The 14,128-nt window shown below is 48.1% G+C and overlaps 1 protein-coding gene across 1 annotated transcript; it reads right to left on the reverse strand.

The window, feature by feature from the left end:
- Positions 1 to 435: 435 nt before the first annotated feature.
- Positions 436 to 13,818, reverse strand: FAM107A (family with sequence similarity 107 member A). Its single transcript, XM_062008559.1, has 4 exons — positions 13,701 to 13,818; positions 5,593 to 5,761; positions 1,554 to 1,710; positions 436 to 543 (listed from the first exon to the last, which is right to left on the reverse strand). The coding sequence occupies exons 1-4, from the start codon at positions 13,816 to 13,818 to the stop codon at positions 436 to 438; spliced, it is 552 nt and encodes a 183-aa protein (XP_061864543.1).
- Positions 13,819 to 14,128: the final 310 nt, after the last annotated feature.

Raw genomic sequence — 14,128 nt, forward strand, 5'->3', positions numbered from 1 at the left:
TGTCCCTTTTAGTTCCCATGCTAGGTTTCCAGGAGATTCTGCAGAGCTGCAGCTACCCTCCTGTCACCCCGTGCCTGGCAAGCCTGCCTCCAGGAAGAAGCAGGGGTCCCCCAAATCATCCCTCTACAGACTTCCCTGTCTTAAATGGTCACTGTGTCTCAAGAGTTAACCAAGAGTTAGCAAGAGGTTAGCATGCACCCACAGGCTGGGGGAAATAGCATCATTCCTCTCTGTATCAACGTGTGTGTACTTCAGTGCATACTGCACCTTTTCCACTGTGACACTTTCCTGGGTTGGGAAAACTTTTTGGAGCAAATGTTAATAACTGTAAGTAGCCCCAGTGATGTGGCTGTGAATATCCACCGTGTACAGAGATGTCAGCGTGTGTGTGTTAGCACGGGCCTTGGTGGGATCCCCGTGGAGTTTTGGCAAGAGCTACGCTGCTTTCTCGTCCCCAGTCACCGTCGATGTTCTTCTCAGGTTTTCCTTGACTTTAATGAATTCTGGTGCATGGTCTTCCTCCTTCTCTTGCTCTTTCTCCAACTGTAAAAAAGAAGAGTTGCCGTTACCCGTGTGTGCTGAAGGACAAAAGCACATCAGCTACATTCAAATGGTGGGTTTCATTTTTGCTGGGTGTCTGCTTGCTATTGCCTAACGCTACAGGAGTGTGCATTGCACTTGTGGGTGCTCTCTTTTTCCAAACCATTATACTGGAGGCGTGTTCACCCCGAGTCTCTTTGGCAGCAAAGGCGGCCTGTGAGCCTTGGGAAAAGCTCTCAGCATTAGGTTATTGCCTAAGGTGGGGTAAGTCATTGTATTGCCTCAATTTTATATGCAAGTCTTTATGGATCTGTACCTAAGCCACCTTGTTTCACAGTCCTGGTTCTCTGAGAATGCTGGGCTTTAATTTTCACGTGACCTTGGCTTTGCTGGTAGTATTGCAAGGGAACTGTTGTGTCATAAATGAAGTAAACTAGACTCATCCATTTGTAGTAAAAATACTGGCAAAGCTGGACAGGGAATGACATTATTTTCAGTGTCAACAAACCTGCTTGCTGCTTGCAGTGGTTTGGGTAAGAGGGCAGGTACAGGGCACCTGGGGCACGGCTGTGCTGCTGACAAGTGCCCATGCTGAATAATGCTCTCCCAGGCATATTTTTTGGCAGGATACTTGCAGAAACTGCTCCCAGAAGCAGATTGGGTGTGATCTCGGCAGGGTTTGAACCTTCCAGCACTTTTGTAACCTCTTACCCTGTATGCCAGAGTCCTGAGCACCCCTGTGGTGAGTGCTGCAACAGCCCCTGTGCTATTTGGGAGACCCAGGGCCAGTGAAGGTCCTGGGCGAGGTTGTACAAATAAGGTGGATCCCACTGTGAGGATGAGGGTGCTGCAGCTGCATGGAGCAGGAGTGAAGGGTGTCCTCTGGCTCCCGATTATGAAGGGGTAGCAATGCTATACCTCGTGTTGAGCCTCAGCCCACTCATCTCCCCTATTGTCTCTGCCTTGTGTGGGGTGATTAAAATAACCCAGGGCAGCTGAAAACTCAGTTCTACCTGATCCAGCCTCTGGTGCCTTTTTAATAGCTCCTTTTCAAAAGGAGACTGCAATTTCTTTGCCTCTTCCTCCTCCTTCTTCTGCCTGATGATCTGGTTTCGCCGACGGTGCTCGAGCACCCGCTGCAGCTCCGGTTTGCTCTCCATGCTCAAACCTCTGTGGATAGAAAGCAGATAAATCAACATCCAGAGCACCCTAGGGTGTAACCACAGGCAGCCCAGCAACCTCAGACCTCTTCTTCATCCTAAGTGGAAGCATGAGAGACCTGGTCCGGGAACCAGTCCTGGTGCACAAGGCTTTGAGGGTCTTACTGGGAGCACCTTACTGCTGGGACGGTGTCTTGGGCCACCTGCCTTGGATGGGCACTGCATTTGCAGTCTGTGTATGGGGCTTGTGGTGCTGGAAATTCTGCTAATCCCATCACATTGCGGTGCTACAGCTTTCTGTGCCGGGTGTGGGAACGGGACCTTCTGCGGGCTCCCACTGTCGCTCATTTTCATGATGTCGGTGCCAGATTGAGCCGCGCTGAAGGCACTTTCAATGCTGGCGATTTTTTTCCTGCCAGCAGGGGTAGTCAGTGATCTGCAGGAACTGTCCTGGCAGCTCCTCTCCTCCCCGGCCACCCCAGCTGTGCTTCAGAGCTGAGGGCTACCTATCTGCATATTGACATGGTGAGTTTGGGTCAAGAGGCCAAAATGAGCTGTCCTTTTCTCCTGGAAGCCAGAGCATTTGCTGACGGTGCGGGCACCTGCTCCCCTTGAGCTGCCTGAAGCATCTCAGAGTGTTAGATCAGTGGTTGGACATGATGGTCTTTTCCAACCAAAATGATTCTGTGACGCGAGGCTGCTTCAAGCCCTGTTCTGTGAGGGGTGGGATCATGGGGAAGGAGTCATGACAAGGACATGCAGGCAAGGAATGAATATGTGGTAAAGAAATTCTCCAAGCATTTCAGAAATCTAATGCTTTGAATATGGCCATGCCTGAATTGAGACACTAAGATTTACCTCCTGTGGCTGACCCCAGCTGCCTTCCCACCAGCTTCTGCTCCCTTGCAAATAGATGTGTAGGGCTATGAGTGAATGTGAAAGTCCAGATGTGCTCCTGCATGTCTGTGGGACAATTGCTGCCCTCTCAGATAGTGGTTTGACCAGCTCATCTCTTCCATGCCAAAAGGAAAAATTCCTTCAGCTTCCTGGCTTAAATTGCTGAAGTGGTGACTCGAGCCCTAGCCTAGCCTGGCAAACCCTGAAGCTGCTGGGCAGTCTAGCATTTGCTGATTTCAGGTGAGACTTTAGTGCAACTGCAGAGTTTCATGTCTCTGAAGAACAGATTGTTAAGTAGTCAAGGCTGCATTTATGCAGGCTATTCTCTGCAATAGCAACTGGAATGTAAGTAATCTTGCAAGAGAATACAGGACTAGAAGTAGTTGGCTGAATTTGTATTTTTGAGGAGAAGGTATCAAAGACCTTGTAGCTGTCACACACAAGGGGGAGCAGTGGGGCCTGACCACTTCTATGGTCTGGGTTTAACACTCATTTAAATCAAGTGCCATTGGATTTGATGTCCCTGTGGGTGAAGGTCTGTTTTGAGGAGGTGAAGGGACCTCCCCATGTCTGTGCTAAGGATGTCCCTGGACACAATGTGCTATTAATGCAAAGCTCAGTACCGGGAAGTTTCTGTTGACCAGGGGCTGGATGGTTTCTGCTAAGGTCATTTGAAAGCAGAGACCTCAAACCCTGTGGACTATGGAGATTTTTTGGGAAGGTGGCAGGCACTGAGGTGATATCTCACATCATGAGGAACTGAACTGGCTGGCACGACAGGGAAATGCTCTCCAGATGCAGCAAACCTCTGTGCTGTCACAACATGGCTGGGGACCAGTACTTGCATCCTTCCAGTGCCACATTTAACGATGATTCCTATTGTAATTTCTTTTTTTTTTGCTTTATGACAGCACAAATTTGATGGCAACATTAGTGAGGGCAGCTGTAGTGTTGACCCCAGAGCTTTCACAGTGATTTTTCAAGGTAGGAAGAGTTTGGATGCTGTAGAAATGCTTTTCCCAAGTTTTGAGAGAAGGAAAACCTGCCTTGGCTTGCTGGAGACACAGCTTGCAGTGTTGCCTGTGGATTTGTTGCCACTCTTTGATTTAATCAGCCTGTAATGTTAATACCCAGAGGTGTTGACTAAGATAAGGGTTTTTGTTGCACAAGTTGCTGATTTAAGTGGCTTCTCACTGCTGCTTAAGAGGAAAAAACAACAACAAAGCAGAAGCAGGATTGGATTGTAGGTACTTCTTCCCTGTCTAACTCTCTAGTAACATATAGCAGGAACCAAAACTGATGGATTCAAGAGTGACAAGAAACCAGTAGCAATGTATTATTGTTTGCAGTAAGATGTGTTTCCCATATTTGCTGAAAAATATTTGGGAGGCCAGAGCCAAAGCAGGTTTAGGCTGGTGTCTGAGTTGTACAGGACTGAGGAGAGGGATCAGAAGATGTAGGATGGCTGCACTAGGGCTGCCTCCTGCTAGTGTCTGATGGCACATGAGGGACATAACATGGTGGCAGGCACAGAACCAGAATACAAAGTGATGACGTATTTTTTTTGGCTAGTTTGCAGTTCAGCTCAGTCTGATGTTGTGGGGTCTGTATCCTGTCTGCTGCCAGGTCTATATCTCATCTGTATCCTGTCTCTGCTACCTCTGGTGCAGGGATTTCTTGACTCTCTGTTCCATCATGGTCAGACTGGAATCATGTTCTGTGAGGTGAAAGCCAATGCTGGTGGGTGAGCCTTTAAACTAAGCAAAGTCACTAGGCAGCATATGGTCACCCTCAAGCCAGACAGTTCTAAAGTTATCTGGTTGGTATAGTTACATCAGCCTTGATGCTGGAGAACAGGCTGGACAGGGTCCCTGTAATTAATTCTTCTGGTTTGGGGAAAATCAAATCAAACCCAAGGCCAGCCAGTGCCAGTATTGATGAATGCACCCCACTGGCAGGCTTGATTGTTTGCTGAATTAATCCATGTGCCTGGTTCTCGTGAGGACTGTAGTCCTGTGGAACAGAGGCTGCGCTCCTTTTAATTAGACGGCCAAAGTGCTGATGTGTCAGCAGATTTCAGGGCGTTCAGAAAATGTCAATATAAAGCCAGAAGATGTCTTGCTGTGCTTAAAAGCCTCTGAACTGAATATGCTTTTATTGCAGTGATGTTGAGGCGGTTGCCTCAGAGGAGTGACATGGTTACAGGTTCTCAGTCACTGCTGTTATTTTCCTAATATTGTATCTGTGTCCCCAAAGAGTTGCATTGGGGTGATGAGGTAGGAAGTCAGGAATGTGAATTCTAGCCTACCTTTGCCCATTTGGTTTTTAGGGAGGTGGTGGTTAGCCTTCTCCTTGTACAAATAGTCTCACTCTGGTTATCTCTGCTGCCCAGAGGGGTTTGTGGAGTCTCCTTCCTTGGAGGTCTTCAAGACCTGCCCGGACATGTTCCTATGTGACCTGATCTAGGTGAACCTACTTCTACAGGGAGATTGGACTAGATGACCTCTAAAGGTCCCTTCCAACCCCTACCATTCTATGATTCAATGGCTCCATCCAGCCTGCACCTCTTGCTGCCTCTGGGTTGATCTTAAAGCAGACAGGAATGCTGTACATTGCTGGGGACTTGACAAATCAGTGGTGCAGACAGAAAGAACAGGACCAGGGGGAAAGCATGTGTGGGGCATTGAAAAAGGAGCCATAGGGATGCCTCACATCTTCCAGCACTTGTGCTTCGATGTGGGTAGAAATAGCAAACAGCTCTGAAAAGTGCTGAGTGATGCTTCAGGATGGCAGAGAAGGAGGCTTTTAATTCTGCTTTTGTTTTAAAAGAAACTATCATGGCAGAGAAAAGGGATACAGCAAGTTTTATGCTGTTTGCAAATGAAAGGATTTATTGTGCCTTTCCAGCTCAACACTGTCACTGGTGCTTGTGCCTCAGCTGCTGAGCTCTGGACCTCTCAGACCACTCCAGTGGCAGGCTGCAACCTCCTCTTACCTTTTGTGGTTCATCAGCAGCTCTCTGTGCAGCTCTTGGTGGCTCTTTGAGGCTTTTACAGGGTTTAGGAGCTTTTTAGGTTTGATGAGGTCTGGGTTTCCATCTATGTAGTCTGGGTGGGTCAGGATATTCTCACCCTCTGGTCGCTGTATTTCCGTGTACATCGATGCTGGAAGAAAAGAGAGATGTTTGCCTCAGAAGTCTCACCCTGCTGTGGTGTGGACTGGAGCTCTCCTCCTCATGACAAGACAGAGGAGAAGAGCTGGTGCATGCCCTGGCTGCTCACCACCCATGTCAGTGCCTGTGTGCACGTGCCTCTCACAAAATATTCCCTTTGCACCAGTGATGAGACACATTAATTAGATCACTTAAATTATCTGCCTCTCACTCGCTTCAGTGGCTGCAGTGTTTAGTGCCAAGGATGAATTAATGCAAGACAGTCAGACTAAAACTGGAAACAGCCATGGATGAGGTCTGTGCTGAGCTGCTGCTTTGGTCATCATGGCTGAGGCTGTTGGTCCCTTAGCACAAGGAGATGCTCTGGGGTGTGAGAGGCTTCTGAAACACAGGCCTGAAGAAATGCTGCTGTACCTGAAAATCCTCGTCAAGGAAAGATTTTTCTGATAGCCTGCTGGCCTGATAGTCAGAATTGAGCCCAATGCCAAGAAAACTATGTGATCATGCTGTAATAATTTGTATGTTCTGGATGTAAGAACAAGAGCCCACTGTTTTGGAAGCGATGGCAGCTTGGATTTCAGGCAAACCACAGGACATGTTCATTGTTGGTATTTTCCAAGTGCCTCACATTTCTCCTTTAAAAAAAACCCTATACAAAGTGGGTAGAAAGCACAAGTTATAACACAAACTGCATGTGGTGGGCTGCCTCTTTAAATGTGGAGCGCAGTGGAGCTGCCTGCAATTATTCAGAATACGGTCTAATCAGGGGCTCAGAAAGAGCAATTTATTCCTGACTATTGGCTTGAGTAATTTGGAAGTTTACCAGTAAGAACAAAAAGTCCCAGGAAGAGAGTGTAGGCAGCTCCGTGTCTGTCAGTGTCTCATTATTACTGTATTTTTTGGGGAGCCTAGTGTGAAGTTATATGGTTTGGTGGGGTAGCAAGGAAAATAGTTGTTCAGTAATTTTTTCCCTCTCTCTTATTGCAATCTCATGTAAGGAATAAAACCCTTTAAAAAAAGAAATCAATGAAAAAGGCAAGAGAAAGCATGCTAGGTTGTTCTTTCATAGTCAGTAAATGCTTATCAAATGTGAAGTGCATTGCAATCAAACAGAATTGTGTAAGGAATAATACTGCTGAAGAAATGATTCAATATCAAACAACTTCTCATTGAATGTTAATGTAGCCAATGCCCTACTGCTTTGGGAACAAAAGAAAACAAATCAGATGCCATTACATGAGTGTAATTGGGGTGAAGAGTTCGGTACGTATTTAAAGGGCACTTGGAAGCTGGAACCAGTGATTTCTTGTATCAAATTATTTTCCTCTAGGATCACACACTATTGCTGGCAGAAGGGAAGGTGGCGTGGTTTGATGTTTGATGGCAAGTGCCAGGCTGACTGAAACCTCTGTGGAGCTGGACTCCACAGGCTGAAATTGAGGGCTAAACATTGCCTTCCAGAGAGATGCAGGGACTGAAGAACAGCCAAGGGTTAAGGCAGCACAGTTTGCTGGCTAATTTTTGTTAGGTGAAAGCCAGGTTTTGAACAGTGAGAAAACAGGTTTTTGCTGGGGTAAAATTGCTTCTCTTTTTTTTTCTTCTTTTACTTCTTCCCTTTTTGGTCTTCTTTTTTCAGGAGAAGAGACAAAAGACAAGGGAGGAAGATACAAAAGCAAAGGCTCGTTTTGGCATGAATGAAGTAGCTGAGCTCCCATTTCAAATGGCAAAGCAATGCCTTCATTTTTCAAACAAAAAAGTCTCTCCAACTTAACAAAAATGCCAGGTGTTTTTTTAAGAAACATCATTTTTGGACAGCTACACTAAGAGACTACACTCTGTCACTGTGTTGTCCTGTCACCCTTTTCCCACCGTTCCTGTGCCGTTGGTTAGACCAGAGCTGCCTCCATGACAGAGATGTCTGCACTTGCTCATGTGCTGGGTGCCAAATCCTGCCCCATGGCAGGAGAAGGGCTGGGACATATTGCTATTAGATTTGTACATCCTAAGTCTGCCTGTTGTGCTCTATCAGGGGACAATGAAGTGAGCAGTGAGCGTGGAGGGGTTACACAGTCAACCAAGCCTGAAGGACCAACCTGGGTGCTGTAAATGGCTGTAACTTTGGTGGTTTTTTCTATACCAAGTAGCTCTCAGCTACTGCTGCCAAGCTATACTAGCTCTTGGGGCACTAGAGCAGCACTGTTACTTATAAAATACTGTTTTCCCCCTACCTCAGTACTGTATGGGTTTCCTTTTGCAGTATAGTAGTGGGAGTCTCTTCTTCCCTACCTCCACAGCCCATATGCTGGGAGATTCTCTTGTGGCCACATCCACACAGGGCTGACACCTCGCAGCATACAACACTATTGTTATTGTACTGTGTCATCCAGCCTTTCAGTTTGGTCTTGTGGTGTTTCCACCCCTCAGACACCCAGGATGATCAGGGAAGCCCAACACCCACCCCACCCCTCTTCCCCCAAGGGGGACTCTCTGCTTGTGCAGCATTTTAGGGGAGCATTGCAGTGAGCCTGGAAGTTTTGAATCAGCTAATGTGATTATTTCCAGCTTTCAGCAATCTAACATGGCATGGCTGAGGCTTGTGAAGAAGCAGCAATTTGTCAACCTATTTACTGAAAGCAGATGGGAAACTTTTCCCTGAAACTAGTAGAAATTAAGATAATACTGGGAAAGAAGGAGTGGGAGGAACTGAAGCTGACTGGAAGCGTTTCTGGGCAAGGCGGCTGTTAAATCAGCATGTGAAAGTCCTCACAGTGAGTGCAATTTGCCTGAACAATACTGCAGGGGCCAGGACACAGCAGGTAGCTCTGAGCTTGGTTTTCACTGTGCTAGATGTGCCTAGGAGTGTGCACACGCCGACCTAAGGGGTTTGGCTTCCAGTGAGTGTCTGTACTGCTGCCCAGGCACAAGGTCAAAGCCCTGACCTTGTCCCTGACTGAGACTGGAAGGAGCCTTGAACTTCACTACAAGAATCACACTTTAAACCTTCAGAAAGTCTTAGTCTGGAACAATTCAAGGAATGTCTTCATTTGCATTGAGCAGAAAAAGAGATCTGAGAGTGTAAAAATATTGATGCAACTGAACCACAGCTGGGAGTTGTGCTGGGAGTGAGGACGGGGCATCCTTTCTCCTGCAGGTTGGCAGATAGGGCCCGGTGTAAAATATTTCTTGTGGAGTAGATCTATCATCTTCAAGACCTGATGTAATTCATGCCCATGTAAGAGGAGACAGACTGCTATCAGGCTGCTTTTTGTCATTATTTATAGTGCTGGAGGTATAAATCAAGGCAGGTCTCTGCAGTGGATTTACAGCAGGATGTCTGTTTTTCCATGATTCAGCTGTAGATCAATGAACAAGGCTCTGCTCTGGCACCTCCTTGGCCACCAGCATAAATCAGCTAAAGGTGTTAGACATTTTTATATTGTTCTTGGCAAGATGGAAACAAAAAAAAAACCCCTCCAAACCATGTGCATTTTAATACCTTCTGCTGTACTCAGTAAGACAGTGTGACCTTTTAAATAGATCTGCCTTGGAGTGTTGCTTATAAAAAGCAGCTGTGTTCGACATCCCCAGTCTTTTACTAGCCTTTAAATAGTTTCCATTTCCTCATTTCTAGAAGGCTGAGGCTTTCTAGGAAAGGTGCATCTCCAAGTGACTTTTCTGCAAGTAAAAAGCAAGACTGCCTGGATGAGGAGGCCAGGGCCACTGGCAGATACTTGAACTCCACAGGTGGCCAAACATTTCACAGCCAAAGCTGTGAAATGAGCTCCCAGTCTTGATAATTGTTCTAGGAGACCCCACAGGGACTACTTTTGGGGAACTGGGTATCAGTCAGGTTTGATGCAACATTAAATGCCATTGAAAACCTGAATGTTACAAATAACACATGAAATATACCCTGCTGAGAGTGTAAAACACAATGTGCTGCTTGGGGTGCTGAGTGGCTTTTGTGCAGCCCAGAGCAAAAAGAAAGGTTTCAGTCTGCTGATGCTCAGGAACAGACATCAGGCACAGGGGGCTTGGCCATGGCTGGAGCTGAGCTACACTTCCCTTTGCTGCTGCTGCTGTTTTTTTGGTTTTCTATCACTCAGAGGAGATGCCCTTGACAGAGCATTTGTTTGGGATTAAGCGATTTGTCTCTCCATGGTGGGTTGTCCTGTGAGCCCCTCTGTGTCAGGGCTGCGTGTGGCTCCCTGAGCTGCTGCTGGCAGCCTGCCCCACCGTCCTGTCGGGATGGAAGTAATCCCCAGGAATGTTAAGGAGATTAACAACCCTGTAAAGGGCAGGTAACCTGAGGGGTGCAGCTCTGCTTACGCTGCCTGCATGGCTTCAGCCATTCTTCACTGGGGGAAAACTGAAAGAGACTGAAAAGAAAATTAATCCATAGCTGTGATGTTTAAAAAGCTTTAGGATGGAGGTCTGGGCTCCTGCTGTATAGAAGGGTTGCAGCAGGACACCAGCTGCTTTTTGCAGGTTTTCCTGTGAAATACCTCCTCTTCCTTGACTTTTCTTTTGCTAAGCTCTCCATGTCCTGCTCTTCTGTAACCTTCTCACCCTTTCCCTGCACGTCTCTCAGCCCTTTTCTGTGCCTTCTGCAAACCCAGGTTCTCTTCCTCCAGTGAGGGAGGCTGAGGGCAGCCCCTCTCTCCAGTCTGCCCTGTGTAATGCTCAGTTGGCTCTCAGCATCCTTAACCTGCAAAGCTGTTGATGCTGTCTTCTGCAGCACAGGCCAGTGTTTAACTTTAGTGAAATGTATAAAGCAAATGTAGTTCAGAGTCTTTTATTTCTGCCATCTGTGTCATTGGAGAACTGATTTTCCAACTAGAGCATCCCAGGTGAGGTTTGTCAATAGGGGCATATGGCGACCAAGCTACTCTTCTTAAAGGTATTGGATGAGCATCACTTTCTGAGCAGAGAATGGACCTCTGTGAAATGCCATCCATGAAAAAGCAGGCAGAAGGCATTCTGGGAATGGGATCCAAGCTCAAGAGGATATTGCTGTTTATAATCGTGTGAAACGCTGTTACTTGGTAGAAGGGCTGAGACTGGGCACAAAGCTCAGGATGCCCCAGGTCAGAGCCCTTGGTCAGGGCTTGTAAAACCACTGACTCAAGTGACTGTTTCCTGGGCAGAAATGGTCACTTAAAATTCTGGCTAGAAAGAAGAACCTTTGGTTTTCTGGATGCCTGGAGTTTGTTCATGAATGCATCTAGTTTAAAGAACCAACAGATTAATTAAAAGCTGCTGAAAGAAGCTGGTCATACACATCCCACAAGTGAGCTGACTGCAAAGACAGTTCTCCAGAGAGCTCAGCAGAGGTGGCTTAAAGCTATTTACACAAGTAACCTGAGCCTGAGAAATAATGTTTCTCACACATTTAGCTGCAGGTATAGGGAAACCTTCCTTTTTCTGGGGTATGGCCCTCAAGGGCATTTTTTCCCCAGGGAGCTCTCCTTTCTCCAAGATGAGGGTACTGACACTCAAACTCCTCCTCCTTGAGAAGGCTGAGGGGAGCAGGTTTGTCCTCACATCCTGCAAAGGTTGTGAATCATCCTCAGATTCTGCAAAGGAATTTTCAGTCACTGCATTTCCACTGTCTGAAGTTGAGCTGGAGTTTGGCCCTACAGCTTTTCCCATGAGAGTGTAATGGCAGAAAAGGTTATAACTGTATGTTAAGTCCTACAAAGAATGGAGCTAAAAGTTTTTCTTTCATTTCCTATTCCTGAAATGATGGCATTTGCTATTTTGCATGATTTTCCTAACGTTAATTCGTTGTATTTTGTAAACAGGGAATAGCTGAGGTTGGTGTCATGGGGCAGGGAATCGATAGTGTATCTGTCTGCGTGAGCCCCAAAGCTTTGTGCAGTGAGAGCAGCTTTAGGGTGTGCAACTGCTTTGCAGGGATCTGCTGCCGGGAGGACAAGAGGTTTGACATCTGAGCTGGGCACTTGCTTTTGGAAGCCACTTTCTGCATGATCCATAGGTTCAGGGCAGAGCAAGGCAGCCAGGTGCCAGCTTTGGTGGGTCATGTGTGGGTGCTGCCTGGGGTGGCTTTTGCTGTGCCTGGGAGCCCTTTGGTGGGTGAGTCCCCACAGCTGAGTCCCCAAAATGTGCCTTAATACCCCAACTAATTTGTGTGTGGCTGTTACACAGCCAAGCCCAGAACAAAATACCTGTCATTCCTTCATGTTACCTAATGACTGCTGTGGCTGACTGCCCTGGTGATGGATGATGCTGATGTTAATAATAACCATGCTGATGGTAGTGATAGCAGTAATAATAATATTATGGCAAGCCCAAAGACTGGCATATGCTAATTGTTACCTTCTCTGGGTGAGATGGTTCCAGCTCTCATCCTCACTGTGATTTTCCTCTCCTCTGGCTCCTGCTGTGCTGGCAGCTCAGGAGCATCTCATACTGATGGACCTGGCACACTCCCCTTTGCTTGTCACCAGGCGACCGGATCACCGATAAATGATACACGTGCTCCGGAAAGGAGGCAAAGAGCCTTTGTCTGCTTTTAATCTATAGTTTTAAATAATTAAGCAAGGCTAATTCTGGTATTTATAATGCAGTAAGGTGACTGTAACTTGATGTAGCCGCCATAGGAAGCAGTTCCCAGGTGGTGCCTCAAGGCAGCAGGTGCATGTCCTGGCTCCCCTCGGCTTCATACAGCCCCGATGTTCAGGAGTAAACCCCACGAGATCGAGGGGTTGGAAAGGGAAAGAAAAGCCTAATAGAAATGTAAAAGGAGACACAGGGTGACAGCCCTGCAGCTCCTGGCACCGCTGCCACATGTCACCAATGTACCTGTGTCTGTCTCTGCTGAGCACATGCTGGGGATAGGGGTGCCCACCAGTACAGCCCATGTTCTCCCACCAGTATAGCCAGTCTCCCCAGTCCAGCCAGTGCCCTCAGTCCTGCCCAGCCCTGCCGAGGGCCGTGTCAGCAGTGCAGCCCACGGGGACGGGGTCCCCCGTTTACATTAGTGCTGTACCTGCTGAAGTGGGACAGAGAGCGAGCGCTGGGCTCAGCCTGGGCTGCTCACACACCACCACCTGCAAGCATCCTGAGTGCAAAGGACCCCAGATGTCACCACAGTCACCCGTGGGGCTTTGCACCCATGCACACGTGTTTGGAAGAGAGAAATCCCGGCAGGTTTCGGGCTAGCTGAGCCGTCTGGTGTGTAGATGTCACCAGCTCCCTGTTTTGTCTTGGCTAATGCTGAAAATGCATGTACAGTCAGGCAGCAGCATGTTCCCCTCTGCCTGCTGGCAGGCAGGATTGGGTGTGCTGCTTAATAATTTCATTTAATTACCTCAGACTGTGATAAGCAAAGATAACAAGGCTGGGATCCCTCTTTGTTAGCAATCACCGAGGGACGTCAGTCCCGTGCCTTTACTAGCGGGATGTGGAGCGGCTTGTTTGGTTTTGTTCAGCCCTGGCAGATGCTGAGCAGCCTTCCTCCGTAATCGCAAACTTACTTCCAATATCTCATCAAATATTTGCCCTGCACCTTCGCCTGCACATCAATCATTAATTGGTGTTTCAAGGTAGCTCAAAGGTATTTTGTTGAATACACAGAAAATCTTCCCACATGGCTTTATAGGAATTGTATTAGCGAGTGCCCCCTGTCCAGCCTGATGCCTCTCCAAGAGAGAGGTTTGGGCTGCTTAGTTTGCTGAAGGAATTTCCCATGGGATACGGGTCTGTTTGGAAAGGCAGAAGCAGGGCGGCAGCTCCTAAACCAGCTGCTGAAGCATTAATGTAACATGATACCTCCAATAAAAATTAAAACAGGGTCCAAAGTCTCCTGTGAGGGAGCATGGACGCGGTGCAGACTGACCCCATGGCGCTCGGCAGCCCGTCCCTGCAGCAGAGACCCCCCGGGATGGCTCAGAGGGCCCTGGGCTTACCTGATTTCTGCAGCGTGGCCCTGGGGAGCCCCAGGGGCAGGTGCTGCCCTGTGCCCCACGACATGGGGCTGTGGGAGCTGACGCTGCTGCTCCTGCCCGGCTGCGCTCGCGCCTGCATGACTTTTGGCTGGCTCCGAGGAAGCTGCCTGGCTCCTGCCAGGTCTCTCCGACGGCGGGTCACGTGCAGACGGCCGCTGCCCCAGCGCTTCCTCCCTGCTGCTCTTGCCACCCCACGGGGACCCCACCAAGGGCTGGAGCTCAGCTGGAAGCAGCTGGTGGCCTTGCCCGCACCTTGGTGCCGGTCCCAAAAGTCTCTGCCACCCTGAAAACTTGCTGCCCTTGCTCTTCGTTGCCGGATGATGTTTTCCCAGGATGGATGAACAATTTGGGTTTTTTTTTCTCCCTCAGAGCAAACAGCTCAGTGCAAG

This window comes from Colius striatus, chromosome 15 (genome assembly GCF_028858725.1).
Source record: "Colius striatus isolate bColStr4 chromosome 15, bColStr4.1.hap1, whole genome shotgun sequence".
NCBI classification, from domain to species: Eukaryota; Metazoa; Chordata; class Aves; order Coliiformes; family Coliidae; genus Colius; species Colius striatus.

Excerpts from the sequence above, each read along its gene's own strand:
- FAM107A (XM_062008559.1), bottom strand. The coding sequence starts at position 13,818 with ATGCAGGCGCGAGCGCAGCCGGGCAGGAGCAGCAGCGTCAGCTCCCAC. Across the intron at positions 1,711-5,592 it reads CTGCTGATGAACCACAAAAG|AGGTTTGAGCATGGAGAGCA; the intron begins GTAAGAGGAGGT and ends TTCTATCCACAG. Across the intron at positions 544-1,553 it reads GGCACCAGAGGCTGGATCAG|TTGGAGAAAGAGCAAGAGAA; the intron begins GTAGAACTGAGT and ends TCTTTTTTACAG.